This window comes from Eumetopias jubatus, unplaced genomic scaffold (genome assembly GCF_037043125.1).
Source record: "Eumetopias jubatus isolate StellerSeaLion01/CBP00866 unplaced genomic scaffold, mEumJub1_p1.0 scaffold_13, whole genome shotgun sequence".
Taxonomy (NCBI): Eukaryota; Metazoa; Chordata; class Mammalia; order Carnivora; family Otariidae; genus Eumetopias; species Eumetopias jubatus.
In genome coordinates this window covers 40423603-40443141 of record NW_028274819.1, presented here as the reverse complement: position 1 = coordinate 40443141, position 19539 = coordinate 40423603, and the positions used below count along the sequence as shown (strand labels likewise).

The following is a 19539-nucleotide window of genomic DNA, read 5'->3' as shown; positions in this document are numbered from 1 at the left end:
GCCTTAGGACTGGCATGTAGGAAGCATGCAGGAAAATAGTTATCTTCAGACAGGGGATGTGGGCACTGCATCATTGAGGGCCTAGGGTGCCCTCCAAGGAATTTGGATTTTATTATTATTATTTTTTAAAGATTTTATTTATTTATTTGAGAGAGAGAGATAGGAAGAGAAAGCACAAGCGGGGGGGGGCGGGGTGTGGAGGAAGAAGCAGGCTCCCTGCTGAGCAGGGAGCTCTGACATGCGCCTTGATCCTAGGACTCCAGGATCACAACTCAAGCAGAAGGCAGATGCTCCACCGAGTTAGCCACTCAGACACCCCTGGATTTTATTCTTAAGGCCCTCGAATGAAGAGCCATTGAACTTTCTTGAGGAGGAGTGTAACAAATACTTACTGAAGGAATGACTCAGCACTGTATTTTGGGTGGACACTATTCTTTGGCCAGGTCCATTTTAGGAAAATCTTATATTGGTTGCTGAGCACTACCCATTCTGTGAGGCCACCCTGTCCCCTGGTCAAGCCACCTCTTTGTGAGATGTTCCCTTTTAAAGGGGCCATCCTTGAAGAACCCTTGGTTAGGTTGGAGAAGTCTGTTCTGTCCTCTGAAACAGTGTTTTTCTGACCCATCCCATGGGTCCCACATTCTGCTTGGATTTTGTACAGAAATTCTTCTGTTTGGACCAGATTAGGGTTCTCCAGAGAAACAGAACCAATAGGAGATATAACAAGATTTATTATAAAGAATTGGCTCAGGCAATTATGGAGGCTGAGAAGCCCCAAGATCAGCCATCTGTAAGCTGGAAACCCAGGACAGCAGGTGGTGTAAACTCCAGTCCAGGTCTAAAGGCTTGCAAAGCAGGAGTGCAGATGGTACCAGTCTGAGGGCAGGAGAAGACTCAGCAGACAGGCAGGGACACCCAGTGACATCTACTATCTGTCACTGAAAATGAAACTTTCTGAGCCTAGGACTTGCTGGGCCCCCTCCATAATGTGACTTTTGTGGAGACAGGGGTGAGGGGTGGAGATGGGGCAACGTCCTGTACAGAAAAAAATCATAGGCTTTGGAGTCAGTCCTAAAGAATCAGCTGAAGGTGCGTCTGGGTGCGCCTTCCTTCTCAAAGGAAGAAGGAAGCTGTGCTTGGAGGGAGCTGTTAGGTGCCTTAATTTAGGGGGCTGAAAACTTTCTGCCTAGATTACCTTTAGAGGTCATTCCAGTTCTTAACCTGTCTCCCCAGCCTACCTTCTATTCTCTGAGCTCTGCCCTCCTGCCAGCAGCTGTGGTCACATCTGATAAGTAGGCAGGCGCCCAGCCCTGACTGAATGAGGACATTGTTGCAAAAACTGAGTAACCACAGGCAATATTGCAATCAGCCCTGCCCTGAGAAACAATGGAGAATCTGTGGTTGGCCTTCAGCTGGTCCAGCTGTGTGTTTGAGGTGAGAGCCTAGGTGGTTGGGCCTCCTAGAGTGATGAGAAAACTGTTAGGACGTGCTAGAGAGATGCCCTGCTTTTCTGGAACTGAGGTTAGCATGTTATATTCCCTTCAACTAAGAAACCCATAATTATGGGTCTTCCTCAGAACTGGGCACTACGTTGGTCCCCGGTGCAAAGGAGGAAGTAGGAAGTAGATTGATCCATGGCCTTGAGAGAATCACTGTCAGGTAGGAGAGCAGAGTGACACACATCACGAATGCAAGGCTGTTTGAAGGAGGCACAGCTCCGCAGATGCTGAGACATGGGAGATACCAAGTGTGTGTGTGTGTGTGTGTGTGTGTGTGTGTGTGTGTGTGTGTGTGTGTGTGTGTGTGTGTGTGTGTGTGTGTGTGTGTGTGTGTGTGTGTGTGTGTGTGTGTGTGTGTGTGTGTGTACCAGATGATAGGTAAGTTTTAAAGAAGGTATAGGGGAGGAAGCAGGCTAGGCAAAGGAACCAGCACCAAAGAAGGCTAGAGCCGAGTTGGGGGACTTAGAAGGTTTAGCAGCAGGTGCGCGACGCAGCGACAAGTTTTGGAGGTCACTCGACCTGGGTAAGGTCAGAATGACGCTGTGCTAGGCATTCCCTCCTTTCCAACAAACTGTTGAGCGCCTGCGTGCCAGAAGCTGTTCTGGGCAATGGGAAACAGCAGTGAAGATTCCGATTAAGCCCTTCCTAAGGTCGGCTTGACTGGCCTGGGCTTTTGTGGCCAGAGGTAGCTAGCGTGGCTCTGGCAGCCCCTTAGATCTCCGGACGCACATGGGTCTGTCGGCCGGTCCGCGGTCGCGCTGCGCGCGCCGCCTAAGCTTCTCCACTGCCCCGCCCGGCTCGGAGCCCGCCCCTAGCCCGACCCACACGTGGGTTCCAGCACGTCCGCCCGGCTCCCCCCTGACGTCAGCCTCCCGGTTCCATTTAAGGCCCCTCCCGCGCTCCGCTCCAAGTGTCGGAGCCGCTGCCGCCGAGTCCGGATTCAACCTCGCGCGCCGCTGACGCCCGCCCGCCCGACGTGCACTCCCGGTACGGTCGGGCTCCAAGCGCGCTGAGCTGGAGGGTCAGGAGAGCGAGCTACCTCTGGATTTGCTAGCTCGTGCTGCCCGCGAAGGGGTCTCAGCGTCCGGGGCGTGGGGGTGGCGGGGTGGAGGCAGAGTCTGCATCCCTGGGCGGTGGCCCACGCCATGCGTGGGCTCGGGAACCCGCCGCACTCCGCTTTTGCTCTAAGCGGGCACCGCGGCCTCTGGTCGGGCTGGGGAACCGAGGTGGCCGCAGCTATCTGTGGTCGAAAGCCCAGGTAGATGCAGAAAACAAGGATCTGACAGATTTGAAGGGTGGGACATACCCCTGGGCTTAAAATAGGCGAACGGCGCAGTACTCGAGGTCCGGTTTCCGAAAAGCCTCAGCAGTCGGGGGTGGGGGAAGAGGGAGGAGGTCTGAAAGCCGGGGAGCGCTGCTCGGGTCGCTTTTTTAACCCTGGGACTCTCGAGAGGTGGACTCCACAGAGGGGCTGCTGTCTGATTATAGGGCGCTCTTGGCGCAAATTACACTTACTAAGCTGCAGTTGATGTATCGGGTGCTACGCTAGGCAAGATGCATGCAGAGATGAAGCAGGAAGAGTCTCAGCCCTCATGCATCGCAGATGGTATTTTGAGAGTAGGATATCCGGTACCATCCGCTCGTTCTGAGAAATGGGGGAACCTAAAGCTGGGAGAAGGTTAGTGCAACTCAGAGGTCACAGAGTGGTGGCAGAGTTGGGGAGTAGACCCTCTTTCTGTAGGGCTCCTCCCTCACCCGTGTCCCCCACATTGAAGGGAGCGCTGGATCCCAGGGCTTAGGTTTTGGTGAAGCCAGGTCTAGAAATAGCATTGATTTGTAAGGAGAGACCCGATTCCAGCTTGGTAACTCTGGGCTGCCTGCCTGGAAGTCCTCTTGGGTATTTTTGTCCTTTTGGAACTCAAGACTAGACGTGGCGCTTTGGGATGCAACCTGTGATAATCTTCCTGGTGAATGCAGTGCAGGGTTGGATTAGCAGAGCGAAGGCCTCCTCCCCGGCTCTGGAAATGGAGGATTCCACCAAGTATCTGTTATAAACTTTAGGGCTCCAGGCCTCTGCAGCTATTTTTGCACTTCCTGTCTTGACAAAACTTCCTCCTACGGGGCCTCACGCCTTTGCAACATCGATCACGGTAGAAGCCACAGGAGGCGATTTAAAGTCTGGCTGTGGCCGCGCGCGAGGCCAGGGAGGCAACCAGCAGGGGCACTAGTTAGGTCTAAAGTCCGCCTCGGGGCTGGCGCCGTGTGACCCTAAGAGCACGCTAATTCCCAATCATTTCCGCTCATGGGCGGGGCTTCCCAGCCCGCCGCAGTCGGCGCCAGTGCCCAACTCGGGAAAGCCGACGTCCTGACTCTACTCTTGTCCCCTCCCACTGCTTGGAAATGAGCATGCGCGCAAGCCCTGAGCAGGGCAAGGTGGGGGAGGGGCGGTAACCCAGGAGCTCCTGCTGAGCTGTTCTGATCTCCGCCCATCCTTCTGGGGCTGGAGGAAGGAGTGAGTGCGCATGAGCAGAGCTTTATGCGAGTCCTACGCCGACTGGGTCGTTTCGTGAGGCAGTTAAAGCAGCTTTTCGCGCGTTCTTCCGTTTGAGGGTTTGGCGGGAACCCTGGTGACTGGAGTAGAGCTGAGCAGGCAGCTCACAGTGATTTTGTGTGAGGAAAGTCGGCCCCGCTTGGGGTTAATAAGTCAAGATGAGTGAGTCGTCCGGAAGCTATACTTACACCCAAACGTCAGTATTATTTTTCCACGCCAAGGTGAGATCCTTTACACCAAGATCCTAGGCAGACCAGACCCTGGCATTAGATCTTTCAGCATTCCTTTGGCCATCTTTAGTTTTTTTCCTTCCCCCTTTTTAAGTGGCAAGCATCCCAGAAGTAAAATAAGCTCTTCTGGAACAACTTTTGGTCAATAGCATTAATTTAAAGAAGATGTAGTGACTGTGCGTGTTTTCCCCCCCATAGATTCCTTTTGGTTCTACGTCCAAAATGGCAACTCTCAAAGATCAGCTGATTCAGAATCTTCTTAAGGAAGAACATACCCCCCAGAATAAGATCACAGTTGTTGGGGTTGGTGCTGTTGGCATGGCTTGTGCCATCAGTATCTTAATGAAGGTAAGTGAGAGCCCATCTTTCTGGAAGCCACGCATCCCCCCACTCCTCCAAGAATTGCATTATCACATTGTATAAAAAAATACTCAGGTTCACGCACTCAAAGAACTTTCTGTGGAACAAACTTTAGAAATGTGATGCCATACCAAAAAGGTATCTGAACTAGAAAGAAAAAGTTGTTAGGCAGGTGACACAGTTTCTTAAATTCACTGTGCCATATTAATACGCATGAATTGCCTACAAATGGGGGCCTGTCTCTACTTCGAGGTATGTCCGGATACGAATAAAAGTTATTTTAAAATAATTGTTGAATTGAAAATCAGACATTTGGTAAAATTAAAATCACACTAAATGTGGGAAATCTTAAGTCTCTATCCCACAAAAATCCCCACCTTGAATAGTAATTTTGGTACCAATTATGGAGCTAAAATTTAGTTAGAAAGAATTTGTGAATGAATAAAGAACACATTTTACAGTAGTCAAGCCTGGTTTATGTAAAAAAAAAAATTGAGGCAGCTTATGATAAAATATTTCAAATTTAGATTTGGAGTTCCCAATAAGGGAGTGAAATGATTAATTCTGGGTTTTGAACAGGAAAGGACTGAAATTAGGAACCGAAGGCAGAAAAGAGCTATGTAGAGGTTGGGTAACAACACATGTTGCTTTATATGTGGTGTTAGAAGGGGCCACATAGTGTAAAGGTTTCCCCCACTATCCTAAAGGAGAGCATTCCTATGAAGCTTTTCCGAAGCCAAAATGGTATAAAGTGAAGAGACAGTTACCATTAATTTATATGGAAAATTTTTTGAGCATTCCCAGACCCAAGAAAAATAACCTTAGGCTTTTCTGATACTTCAGGACACATCTTGCTAACAGATGCACAAAATAAAGTACAGATGCTCACACAGTTCAAAGCTATGGTAGCTTGATATTGAGATGCTGAGTAGAGTTCCCTGGGGAAGGAGCTTGGTGGTACCTAGGATGTATGCTACTTCTCTGAGGGCTCACTATAGAACAAACACTGAATGCTATTTCTGCTTTTTGCCTTTTTTTCATAAAAGCAAAGATCCTCTTTGGATTTCTTTCAGTTCGTGAAAACAGGTACTAATGTTAGGTCTTGTGTAAAAGTGAATTGGCATAATGCAAACTTGTAAAAATGAGGGGATGCCTATACCAATTCTTATTGTTTTCCCACTGGATCAGAAATTGATGCCATCTGTTTTTCTCACATCTGTGAATCACCTGTGGTCTTTTCCTGTGATGCTGTCTAACTCGGGTGTATGTAAGAGTAACTGCCAGGTTATTATATTATAGATAACTCAGGAGGTAGATCTGTAGCTCAGCTAGTATAATTTACTTGGTTATAACAGTTCACATCCCATGTGTATGTATTAAAGCTCTTATTGGTGCTTCTGGTCTGAGATGCACCTGTCAACATTGACAGGTTCAGCTGAAAGGATATTTTTCACCAATACTATTTTGCAATACACAAATCTATCTTAATACTGTTAAGTGTTGGTTAGTATATGGATGATATACAAAGAATGATTCAGAATATCACTTTTTTAACTTCCAAGAATTAATACTGGTCAGAATCACTTATGTAGTGAATAATGACCTAAAATCAATGTGTAAAACTGAATTTGAGAGCGTAAATAGAGCAGTTTTATGTAACTGGATATTATTCCATCCATTGCCAATCCAGTGTTCTGCTTCCTGAAAAGGTTACTCTAGTGAGGAGAGAAGATCAGTACTTCTTCCTATGCATGGGTCATCTGTGAGTCAGTTTTTAAATGGGGGCCTGTCTCTGAGGTATGTCCGGATACTAATAAAGTAGCAGAACTCTTCTGTGCTAGCAATAACAAATTTTGCATGCCTTTCTAAAACTTGGAAGTAGCAATTTTCCATGTGAAATTTTATATCTTTTAGGACTTGGCAGATGAACTTGCTCTTGTTGATGTCATGGAAGACAAACTCAAGGGAGAGATGATGGATCTCCAGCACGGCAGCCTTTTCCTTAGAACACCAAAAATTGTCTCTGGCAAAGGTTGATTTCAACAAATTTATATTGTGGTCTATGCTAGACTTAATTCTCTATCAGGCTTGAAATTCTCTCTTCAAAGATTTATTTTTTATACGGATCAGAGAGCCTTTTGAACAGTTTTGCATTGGTAACCTATTTATATCAAAGTTTCAATTTCTAGTAAATGGTTTTAAATGGAAATCCAGTGTGTCCATAATGTGGAAAGCATCTGAGTTAGAATGTAATTAGTAAAGCTCCTCAGGTTCATATGTAACCACATTGTTTCTAATATTTAAATTTAATATACTTCCCCTACTTCCTTTCACACACTAACACAAGGTTGAGAATAGGGTAAATGAGCCTGTTCAGATATTCTTGGGCCTCTCACACTTAAGAGCCCTAGTCAGGAAACCTGGATATGTGTACAAGTGGTGTATTTTTTGGACACTTGAAAATCTTTGAACACTTACCTTTGGGCTGGGTTAACCATCCTGTGCCATAGGGTATCTAGAAGCAAGACATGCTTGATAAATGTAAAGTTGCCTTTGCTTAAAAAAACAAAACAAAACAGCCTGTCTCTGGGCTGGTATGATCACAATGAAGTAGTAAAGTAGAGATAGGAGTACGGAAGATTGTGAGCATGTGCTCAAGTGGCAAAAAATTGGGGGATAATATCTCATTTGATTCTTTCCATCTCCTCCCAGCTGGCATTATATAAAGTTCCAGTCTAAAACCAGAATACAAAGAAGGTGTCGATGTACTCTTCCTCCATGTTAAGTGGCCAAAAACTAAAGGAGGAGTTGGGGGTGGGAGGGTGGCATTACAGGCACTTATCTGTATTTACCTGTGTGTGAAAGGAAATAGGGGAGGTAACAAAACTGATAAAACTGTCCATAAAAAAAGTTTATGGAGCAAATTTTTGCTGGCTAGGTAATAGAGTTCTCTTAAAGGCCTTAATCTGGTTTTTGTTCCTTTTTTTGTCTAGATTATAATGTGACTGCAAACTCCAAGCTGGTTATTATCACAGCTGGGGCACGTCAACAAGAGGGAGAAAGCCGTCTTAATTTGGTCCAGCGTAATGTGAACATTTTTAAGTTCATCATTCCTAATATCGTAAAATATAGCCCAAACTGCAAGTTGCTTGTCGTTTCCAATCCAGGTGAGACCTTAAATTGCACAGTTGAACTCGAGTAAAACTGATGGTATATGTCATATTCTGTATACACATATTTATTTCTCATATTTTTCATTTTCCTCTTGTGAATGGATTTGCTAAAATATTTAAGTTTAAAATAATAAGGGGGATACAGTGCCCCTGAATGTAGTTAGAACTTAAAAATTAGGGGCGCCTGGGTTGCTCAGTCGTTAAGCGTCTGCCTTCAGCTCAGGTCATGATCCCAGGGTCCTGGGATCGAGTCCCGCATCGGGTTCCCTGCTCCGTGGGAGGCCTGCTTCTCCCTCTCCCACTCCCCCTGCTTGTGTTCCCTCTCTGGCTGTGTCTCTCTGACAAATAAATAAAATTAAAAAAAAAAAAGAAAATATTAGTTATTTGCTCAAGAAGATCTTAGATAAGGGATAAAGGTATGAATAAGGTGTTCTTGATGCAGTTTATTTTCATTAAGCTACACTTCTTGAATACATAACGAATTTGCTGTATTATGCATAGAGGTTTAAAAATTCAACAAATATTGATTGGTCATAATCACTATCAAGATTCGTACAGAGCCATGGATCTTGACTAGCTGAACATTATCTAATAATTTACCTAGTATCTTCGCCCAAATGTTTCCTTCATAGTGGATATCTTGACCTATGTGGCTTGGAAGATAAGTGGCTTTCCCAAAAACCGTGTTATTGGAAGTGGTTGCAATCTGGATTCAGCCCGGTTCCGTTACCTAATGGGGGAAAGACTGGGAGTTCACGCATTAAGCTGTCACGGGTGGGTCCTTGGGGAGCATGGAGACTCCAGTGGTAAGCATAACTTATTTTCTCTTTCTCTTTTCAAAAAGATTGTGTAAAATATTGACAGTAGTTTCATTATTAAATCAGAGCTGAAATCAGATAATCCATTCATTGGAGTGGGATGCTTTCTAGAAATCTTATCTTTTGGTATAATTATGTTAAGAATTGTTGAGGTTTTAACTTTTATATTAACATTTTTTTATGGCATGGGGAATGGGGAATGAAATTTCTTTTACTCCTAGCAATGGAAATAAGAGGATAGTTCTTAGGATGACCTCAGTTGTTTGATATCACAGCTGTCTATACTTGAACTGTATGGCTCTGAAAAGGTCAGCCAATCCAAATGAAGCAGATAGAAAAATTCTGTCACAGTTGAAAGATGTTATAATTTGTGCAGTATTCTTAGTTACTTATGCCAAGAATATTCCCCTTATGATCTCATACTATCTTTATATTTCAAATACGTATGGATTAAACATCTCAATAGATTGAAAACAGGTTAGAATATGGTGAAAATTCTTAGTTTTATATAAATTAATCAATGAAAATTTAAGAGTAAGGATGTTGGTATTCTTGACCATCTATCAAAAGCAGATAATCCTCCCAGATAAGAAATGAGAATTAGAAAAATGGGTCAAAATTACTAGTCTTGTTACCAAAACCCAAGTTCGGCTCCCCATTGCTCAAAAGGCCAGAACTCAAGAGATGAGTTTTGACTGGAAAGGAATATGAGCTTTATTCAGGAGGCTGCCAGCCTGGGGGAGAAGGCAGACTCTTGTCTAAAAGCCCAACTCAGGTTTCTGCCTGGCCCAGAGATTTTTGAAGGGGTTTAATCAGTTGAGGGAACACAGTGATCTGTGACATTCTTGATTACATGCAGATTTAATGATGCCAGTTAGAGTTTTCTCAGTGCTCGGAGGTTTTGCAAGAAGTTCTAATTCCTTGGTGCCCAGGGGGATTGTACAAGAAGGTCTGGTTCTTTGGTACCAAGGAGTTGTGCAAGAGTACTCTGTTCTTTCTGCAGAGGAGGGCAAGGTCTACAGATATTCAAAGGGAAGTCAGTAAAGTTATTTGTCCGACCTTAAAAGGAAAACATTTTGCTGAAAGATTGCTGGGCTAATCAGAAAGGTGAGGCGGTTTCAAACAGACTTGCTGGCCTCTGTGGCCTGGGAAAGTTCTTGTTCTTTATTTCCTAAGGCCAGTGGTCTGCAAATCTCAAAGAAAGTGACTTAGTGCTGTTACAGATCAAGGGTCTTAAGTCAGCAAGCAAGGAGTATGTTCACTTGAAGCAGGTTAACCGTTAGGATTGGTTCAAGTGCTATTACGGTCTGCTGGATGGCGTGTGGAAATAAATGTATTCTGTACTGTTTCTTTTAGTGCCTGTATGGAGTGGAGTGAACATTGCTGGTGTCTCTCTGAAGAATCTGCACCCTGACTTAGGCACTGATGCAGATAAGGAACAGTGGAAAGAGGTTCACAAACAGGTGGTTGACAGGTAATAGATCCCATAATTTGGCAGTACAGAAGATTAAAACATATTATTTTTCTTTGAAAGTTTAATAGCATTTGAGTACTTGTTGGAAAACATTTTTCTAGGGATGCCTGGCTGGCTGGCTCAGTTGGTGGAGCATGTGACTCTTGATCTCAGGCTTGTGAGTTCGAGTCCCACGTTGGGTGTAGAGATTACTTAATAATAAACAAGCTTTTTTCTAAAGTTTTGTTAAAGAACATACTACAAACAGGGCGCCTGGGTGGCTCAGTTGGTTAAGCGACTGCCTTCGGCTCAGGTCATGATCCTGGAGTCCCGGGATCGAGTCCCACATCGGGCTCCCTGCTCAGCGGGGAGTCTGCTTCTCCCTCTGACCCTCTTCCCTCTCATGCTCTCTTGCTACCATTCTCTCTCTCAAATGAATAAATAAAATCTTTAAAAAAAAAAAAAACATACTACAAACAGAAGTAAAGATATTAAAATTTATTAATGCAACAGTCTTTTTTTGCTATATTTCTCTATAGTATGATAAATCTTTTAGTGCTTGTCAGTCTTATTTCACATTCAGTCTTCAATAGCACATACGGTTCATTCAGTTAGGAATAAGAATTTTTATTTATTAAAGTTTTCTTTATTTAAGTAATCTTTACACTCCATGTGGGACTTGAACTCACGACCCTGAGATCAAGAGTCACATGCTATATGGACTGAGCCATCCAGGTGCCCCAAGAATTTTTAAATTCAGTTTCCTGTTACAGGCTTTATGAATAGAAACAGCTAACTTGTTTATTCAGATGATTACAGAGTTTCAAACAATGTCTAGATTCATAATTTTACTGAAAATATAAACTGTTAGAAATTGTTTAGGGAAGCTTTCAGCTTGGTAGCATTATTTACTTTACATATACATACATATATATATATATGTTTTTAAGATTTTATTTATCAGAGAGGGCGAGCGAGCTCATAAGCAGGGGGGAGTGGCAGGCAGAGGAAGCAGGCTTCCCCCGTTGAGCAAGGAGCCAGATAATGGGATTTGAATCCAGAACCCTGGGATCATGGCCTGAGCCGAAGGCAGACACTTAACTGGCTGAGCCACCTAGGCGCCCCATTATTTACTTATTATAAATCATGTGTGGACCTCAGATCTATAGAAATGAATAATGAATCATGATTGATTTAGAAAAGGCCCTCTAATAAAAAACCTGTGAACCTGGGGCGCCTGGGTGGCTCAGTCGTTAGGCATCTATCTGCCTTTGGCTTGTGTCGTGATCCCGGGGTCCTGGGATCGAGCCCCACATCAGGCTCCCTGCTTGGCGGGAAGCCTGCTTCTCCCTCTCCCACCCCCCCTGCTTGTGTTCCCTCTCTCATTGTATCTCTCTCTGTCAAAGAAATAATAAAAAATCTTAAACAAAACAAAACAAAAACCTGTGAACCCACCACCCAACCCAAGAAACAATGACAATAGCTGTCAACCAAGTGTTGTGTTTTTAGGTTAGAATCATTAGTCTGCTGGTCCTTGAATATTAATGAGTTCTGAGCTCCTTCTCCCACTCATCTTTCTGTCCTACCACCCATCCCTTGCTTGAAATAATCTTGAGTCACACTATATGTAATTTTGGAGTTAGTTTATTAAATTCAGTGTTACATTTTAAAGAATCCTTTATTTTGTTGCATGTAGATATAGTTACTTATTTTGACAGTTTTGTAATATTCCACTATTGAATGTGTTCACTGTATGTACCATAGTTTACCCATTCTCCCTGTTGGAGAGCATTGGGCTTATTGCCAGGGGTTTTGAAATTACTAACAATACTGTTGTGAACATCCCTATACATAATATCTTGGTATACGTGGCAAACATTACTCAGATATATAATGTAACTTTATGGCATTATTTGCTATAAAGCATGTGTTTGGTGAAACAATGTTGTTTGTTTTCTTTTAACCTTTTCCTGTCCTTTCCTACCCTACAGTGCCTATGAGGTGATCAAACTGAAAGGCTACACCTCCTGGGCCATTGGACTGTCTGTGGCAGATCTGGCCGAAAGTATAATGAAGAATCTTAGGCGGGTGCATCCAATTTCCACCATGATTAAGGTAGGTCTGTGTAGTGATACATTGTATTTGGATGCCATTATTTCCTGTTTTTTTAAAAAAGATTCTTCTGTGAAAGCAGTTAAGTTAGTCGTCATTGATTTAAGTGACATAAATTAATGCACTCACAACTTGCTTTTTTTGGAGAGAAATCATTGAGCTTTAGGGTTAATGTCTGCTAGAATACTATGTTCACCACATAGATACCTGATAACCTATGATAATAAGTGGAGGTGGGTGGAAGACCATAAAAGAAAAATTTTTTCTTCAGAGGTAAAAAGGGTAGAGTTGCTAAGATGTTACCAATAAAAATTTGACAGTGATATGGATAATGGCAATAATTTAGATTTTCTTTTAGAACAGAAGTCTTTGCTGGTATTTTGATGACTTGTGCTGTTCATAACATCCTAACAGAAAATGGTGGAAAGGAATTCCTGCTTCTCAAGTTGTATTAAATAAGCTTCATAATTGTAAAGAATGAAAGTCTTTGGGAGACCCCAGAATGCATACTCAAAACATAAAATACTTTCCATTTTGTCTTCAGGGTCTCTATGGAATTAAAGATGATGTCTTCCTTAGTGTCCCTTGCATCTTGGGACAGAATGGAATTTCAGATGTTGTGAAGGTGACTCTGACTTCTGAGGAGGAGGCCCGTTTGAAGAAGAGTGCAGATACACTTTGGGGGATCCAAAAGGAGCTGCAGTTTTAAAGTTTTCTAATGTAGCACTTCACTGTCTAGACTATAGCAGGATTTTAGTTGGAGGTTGTGTATATTGTCCTTATTATCTGATCTGTTACTCAAGTAATATTAAAATGGCCTAAGAAAAAAGTCAGTTTCCTAAAGTTCCAAATAGGAATGGTTCACCAAACCCTGCAGCTGTATCCTGGTACTGGATGATACCTGTCTTTGTAGCCCTAAATTGGTTAACGTAAGTTAGCCCCACCGTCTCAGAGGTTCCACTGCCAGAACTGAGGTTGCTCTGCACACCAGATGTGTGTTTACTGTGTGTTCTGTCACTTCGGGTTCCTTCCCCCAACACCCGACATGCCTAGTCCATCTTTTCCAGTCAGTCACGTTCTGGGATCCAATGTATAAATTCAATATTGAGTGTATTGTGCATAACTGTCCTAAAGGATCTTACTTTGTGTACCATGTATGTCAGAATATAGTGTACATGGCCATATAATGTAAAAAGACAATGCAGCCAACTAAGTGTCATACCAACTAAAATACCAAATAAATTTTGAACGGTGACTCTTTTGAACAGTGACTGTCAATTTATTATATTAAGATAAGTAAAGCTGTTATTATTACATTATTGGGACCCATTAGAGTATTCTTAGGCAACACTGCAATGATTTTATTTTTTTTTAAGATTTTGTTTTTCATCTGTCAGAGCACAAGCAGGGGGAGAAACAGGCTCCCCACTGAGCAGGGATCCCGTTGTGGGGCTAGATCCCAGGACCCTGGGATCATGACCTGAGCCAAAGGCAGACGTTTAACCAATGGAGCCACCCAGGCATCCCTGCAATGATTTTTTCTTAAGGTGTTATTATTACTAATGATCAGACTTTGATGTGACTTAATGTATTAAGCATGTGACTAGATTGATTAGGTTGTTTAGGTACCATTTCCATTATAATTTTAATATACTAAGCCCCAAGGTATTATGAGATAAAATTTGGTAGTAGTGGGGCACCTGGGTCGCTCAGTCGTCAAGCGACTGCCTTCGGCTCAGGTAATGATCCCAGGGTCCTGGGATCCAGCCCCGCATCGGGATCCCTGCTCGGTGAGAAGCCTGCTTCTCCCTCTCCCACTTCCCCTCCTTGTGTTCCTTCTCTCGCTATGTCTCTCTCTCTCAAAATCTTTTTTTTTTTTTTAAAGATTTTATTTATTTGAGAGAGAATGAGCGAGATCACCAGAGGGAAGAGGGTCAGAGGGAGAAGCAGATTCCCCGCCGAGCAGGGAGCCCGATGTGGGACTCGATCCCGGGACTCCAGGATCATGACCTGAGCCGAAGGCAGTCGTTTAACCAACTGAGCCACCCAGGCACCCTCAAATAAAATCTTTAAAAACAAAAACAAAAAACTTGATAGTAGTGCTAATCATAATTGGCACCCTGCACTTCTGTAGATGACATTCTATATACATGAATATAAAAATACCATTTGCCAACAACATAAGCAGTGGTACTTAAAGATTTTGTGAAAGGGAGGGAGAGCACAAGCAGGGGGAGCTGCAGGTGGAGGGAGAAGCAGGCTCCCTGCTGAGCAAGGAGCCCGATGCAGGACTCAATCCCAGAACCTGAGCTGAAGGCAGACGAGCCACCCAGGCTGCCTGGGAAACAGATTTTAAGAACCTTTGCTCTCTGGAGGCAAGTAACAATGGCACTTAACAATTTTAAACCAAATAACCCTGGTAGTTGTCCACTCAAAAATTTTCTTTAGATTTTCCTCAAAATAATCTACAACTGTGACCCTTATCCAGGCCTGAATATATATTTTTTAAAGATCTTATTTATTTGACAGAGACACAGCGAGAGAGGGAACACAAGCAGGGGGAGTGGGAGAGGGAGCAGGCTTCCCATGGAACGGGGCCCGATGCAGGGTTCGATGCTGGACTCTAACCCAGGATCCTGAGATCATGACCTGAGCCAAAGGCAGATGCTTAACAGCAGCCACCCAGGAGCCCCCAGGCCTGAATATTAATAGAGGTTAACTAGGACAACTTTATTGCCATCACTTCTCCGGTATCTTTCACCAGTTTACTTCCTGAGAGCTAGTGAAGAGAAATAATTATGCTTTTTTCCAAGTGTGTCGCAATTGTAAAAGGGCAAGACTGAACTACGTAATCTTTTTTAAGATTTATTTGAGAGAGGGAGGTGAGGAACAGAGGGAGAGAAACTTCAAGCGGACTCCTGGCTGAGTGTGGAGCCGACACACAGCTAGAACTCAGGACCCATGAGATCATGACTGAGTCCGAACTGTGGAGCTCTGTCTTAGGACCCATGCAATCATGACCTGAGCCAAAACCGAGAGTTGGAGGCTTAACTGACTGAGCCACCCAGGCACCCCTGCAAATGATGTAGTCTTGACAAGTAGGATAATAGGATTTCCTTTTCTACAGGTTTTTAAAAAAAGCCTTAAGATACAATTTACACATAAAATTCACGTTTTAAAGTTTAATTCTGTGGAACGCATAGTTATACAACCTTCACCACTATCTAATCTTCGAACTTTTTAATTACTCCAAATAGAAACCTGTACTTACGCCATAGCCTCTTGTAAACTTTGAGGCAACTTAAGTCTTTTTAAAAAAATTTATTTACATTTATTAATTTCATATCTGATACAATAAATTAGCCAATGCCAACATGCCTGAAAAATAATGCTTAAAGATTTATTAACGTAATCTTTGATGATTTTTTTAGATTTAATCTTGTAAACCTTCCTCACTTTTTGGCACAAAAAGTGTTCCGGGATCACCTTGTATCTTCCTGCCCCAGGGAAAGAATAGGCCAGCTCTGCAAGAAGCCCTGATTCTTTTAAATGTAATATGATCTCATTTTAGTCTTAACCTTGGGAAGTGGATTTAGTATGCCTTAGTCCCATTTTACACAAGTTGCCAGTTAGTGGGGGAAGCAAATGGAATGTTCAGAACATAGTTATCCTCATATAATATATATCCATACATATATAGAGATGAATATATATGTGTGTATATATATATCCATACATATATATACATGTAGATGGATCAACATCTTTTCCACTAAAGCCCATGTTGCCAAAGTAAAAATATCAGGACTTGAAAGCCATGCTTTCAGAATTCTTCACTATGTTTCTACTATACTTTGGCAGTTGTTGGAATGTACAAATCTTGGCCCTTCTGTATTTAGATTGCTGCAATCAAGCAAAATGATTAAGTTAGCTTGGATTGTAGCCACCCAGAGAGCCCACTCGGGCAGTGGATCTCAAGGGCCTGCCCTGCGCCTTGGGTAGATACGAATGAAGAGCCTTTTTTTTCACCTAAATCAAGAGTTTGGTCACTATTAAGATGACATCTCCTTCTGCCAGCAGTGCTGACCTCTCAACTGAGTGGTAAATGAGGTGCAAGTACCAGAGTTACTGTGGAAGTCAGCACACAAGCAAGTGATAGTACAGGACCAACAGTGGCTGTTGCTCCTGTCTGCTATAGGTAACCTGTTTCTTGGGGCTGATAGTTTGTGAAAAGTGCCATAAGAGAAATAAGGAGAGACGTGGGGAGGTGGTGGTAATTGACATTGGTCAAGCAAAGCTAGAGGAAGTGCCCTTTATGCTCAAGACTGAAAATAAGGAATCAACTTTGAGAATGGTTGGAGAAGAACTTTCTAGAAATAGGGAACAGCAAAAAGTCCTGAGCCAAGTAAAAGCCGTTGAGAAGCTTGAGGGGAGTGAGGTGAGAGTGTCTTGAGATGAAATTGGAGGGCTAGAATGAGGCCAAATCATGAATGTCTTTCAGGTTGTGGTAAAAATTAGTTACTTTACTTATGGATCACTAAATTCTACTTCTGAGATTAATAAAAAAATTAATTTTAAAAAATTGGTTAAATGTAATGGAAATCCATGGTCGGGTTTTAAGCAGGGTGAACTACATTAAAAACAAACCATAGACTTTGAAACAGAAATTGGAAAAGGATTCAAATGCAAATACTCGACAAAAGATGACTGAGGAGGTTGTGCCCCCTTCCGTGGGTTATAAATTCTTGGTATAAAATAAAACCACCCTTAGAAAACTAGATGTGGCCTTTCCTTTTCATTACTACTTTTTTTTTTAAAGATTTTATTTATTTATTTGAGAGAGAGAGAGAATGAGAGAGAGCGAGCACATGAGAGGGGGGAGGGTCAGAGGGAGAAGCAGACTCCCCGCTGAGCAGGGAGCCCGATGCAGGACTCGATCCCGGGGCTCCAGGATCATGACCTGAGCCGAAGGCAGTCGCTTAACCGACTGAGCCACCCAGGCGCCCTTCATTACTACTTTAATTCCATCTTTTTTTTTATTTTTTTTTTAAAGATTTTATTTATCAGAGAGAGAGAGCACGTACAAGCAGGGGGAGCGGCAGGCAGAGGGAGAAGGAGGCTTCCTGCTGAGCAAGGAGCCATATGCAGGACTATGATCCCAGGACCCTGAGATCATGACTTGAGCCGGGGTCATGAGACTTACACAACTGAGCCACCCAGGCGTCCCTAATTCAATCTTTATTTCAGTACTCCATCCTGAAGTTACAGAGCTCAATAATAATGTTTTAAATTCCTGCAAATAAATGTGTAGACCAGGCTATGGTAAGTACATCGAAAAGTACGTTCCTCACAATCAGGTTGGTCATTCCCAAGCCCACCCTTTACTTAAATTCTTCATCTTTGGGGCTCAGGTCCCTTCAGCATGCCCTCAGAAAGAGGTAAGTCATCTGGAAGCAATTTGGAAGCTATCTCCTCAGACGCCGTCTTAAGATGGCATCGCGCTAAGAATAGGAGGTGCTTTTAGGAGAGCTTTTTTCTACTAGGGCCTTGAGCCTGGCCCTCATCAGCCTATAGTCATGAGGGTTTCCAAAAATTCACTAAAATCAGTCCTAGGCCTAGGCTGGCTGAGGGAAATGAAACCATACTCCCCAAATCCGTCTTTGCACACTCATAAAGATTGTCTAGAATTCTTCACAGGAGCACGGAGAATGCTAGGGCACAAACTCGGAAATGCTCCCCCAGAACAAGAAGTCATTAATTGCCTGCCAATGCGCCTGCGCCTGGGCCAGCGGTGGGCGGAGCTTGCGTACTGACGAAAGAGTCGTGCGTGGGAGCGTTCTTGCGTTGGGGTTCCAGAGTGTAACTGTCGCCGAGCTTCGCACCTCAACTGCCGTTGTTGGTTTCCTTTTGGTGTAACTTTTTTTTTTTTTTAATCTTCCTTAAAGGCAGTGTGTTGCATGTTCCGGCTGTGTGTACTAAATTGCGCCAAGCAAAGCATTTGTGAGTGTCTAGTACTGGGGTGAAAATGATGGCTTGAGGGCAGGGAGAAATAAAAAAGCTTATTGGTGCCCCAACCCCTAGGTAGACTGGTTCTACTCTACCTCTCCACACCCCTTTTTTTGCTTTCCCACCACACTTGGCTCCAACATTCTGCAGACTCAGTAGGTAAGCCCTTAGATGTTCAGTGTGGTTAGTACATTGATACCTATGAGAGTGATCAATTTAGGGAATTTGATTCCACTAAAATTTCATTATCCCTATCAGGTTCTCAAAATGTCAACTATCAAGGAGAAGCTTATTGAGAATCTAATTGAGGAAGATAAAATCTCCCAGAGTAAGATCACCATTGTTGGAACTGGTGCTGTAGGCATGGCTTGTGCTATTTGTATCTTGCTGAAGGTAAGTAAGAAGCCTATCCTGTGGCTGAAAATCAAGTAAGAACTTTTAGGTCTTGTAGATGTTGATGAGTTCAGGGTTGTAGGGCTAATCTTCTGATAGCAAATATGTGTTCACTTAGATATCTGATTTTGACATAATTTAACAAAGGTTTATTTGGAGTTTACCATGTGTCCGGCATTGCTAGACTATTTGAACTGATTCATAGGAGACACATTGATTGCATTGTTTTGTTACTATTCTGTTTAAACGATCCCATACCTTGCCTTCCTGGAAGAGTAATAGGTGAAAGTCATACTTCCCAGAAACTTATACTTAAAAAGAATTTTTTAGGGGCACCTGGCTGGTTCAGTCAGAGGAGTGTGGGACTTTTGATCTCAAGGTTGTGAGTTCAAGTCCCACATGGGTATAGAGATTACTTAAAAATAAAAAACCTTAAATTTTTTTTGTTAAAGTATTACATGCTCATTATAAAAGTACCAAATTTGATAAAATAATGGAAATCCTTTAATTTTCTTTTCTGTTTGTACAGCATCTTTTCATGTGCCTGTTGACAATTTGTATATCTTTGGAGAATTGTCTGTTCAAATCCTTTGCATATATATATTATATATATATATATATTTAGAGAGAGCACATATGTGGGGGTGGAGAGGGGAGAGGGAGAGAGAGATAGAAATTTTTTAATTTTAATTAATTAATTTTATTTTATTTTATTTTATTTTATTTTTTTAAAAGATTTTATTTATTTATTTGAGAGGGAGAGAATGAGAGACAGAGAGCACAAGAGGGAAGAGGGTCAGAGGGAGAAGCAGACTCCCTGCTGAGCAGGGAGCCCGATGTGGGACTCGATCCTGGGACTCCAGGATCATGACCTGAGCCGAAGGCAGTCGCTTAACCAACTGAGCCACCCAGGCGCCCTAATTAATTAATTTTAAAAGACTTTA

General features: G+C 42.9%; 2 protein-coding genes across 5 annotated transcripts in view; both read left to right on the top strand.

The window, feature by feature from the left end:
- Positions 1 to 2379: 2379 nt before the first annotated feature.
- Positions 2380 to 13020, top strand: LOC114219984 (L-lactate dehydrogenase A chain-like). The gene is made up of 8 exons (XM_028117689.2): positions 2380 to 2486; positions 4479 to 4628; positions 6555 to 6672; positions 7634 to 7807; positions 8446 to 8619; positions 9988 to 10105; positions 12076 to 12199; positions 12741 to 13020. The coding sequence occupies exons 2-8, from the start codon at positions 4503 to 4505 to the stop codon at positions 12903 to 12905; spliced, it is 999 nt and encodes a 332-aa protein (XP_027973490.1). The 5' UTR covers positions 2380 to 2486; positions 4479 to 4502; the 3' UTR covers positions 12906 to 13020.
- A 5449-nt stretch (positions 13021 to 18469) lies between these two features.
- Positions 18470 to 19539, top strand: part of LOC114219994 (L-lactate dehydrogenase C chain) — a 45753-nt gene continuing 44683 nt past the window's right edge. For all 4 annotated transcript variants that reach the window (XM_028117698.2, XM_028117699.2, XM_028117697.2 and 1 more), the window contains exon 1: positions 18470 to 18595. In XM_028117698.2, coding sequence (XP_027973499.1) covers positions 18470 to 18595 — 126 coding nt within the window. The remainder of the gene's footprint in view (positions 18596 to 19539) is intronic.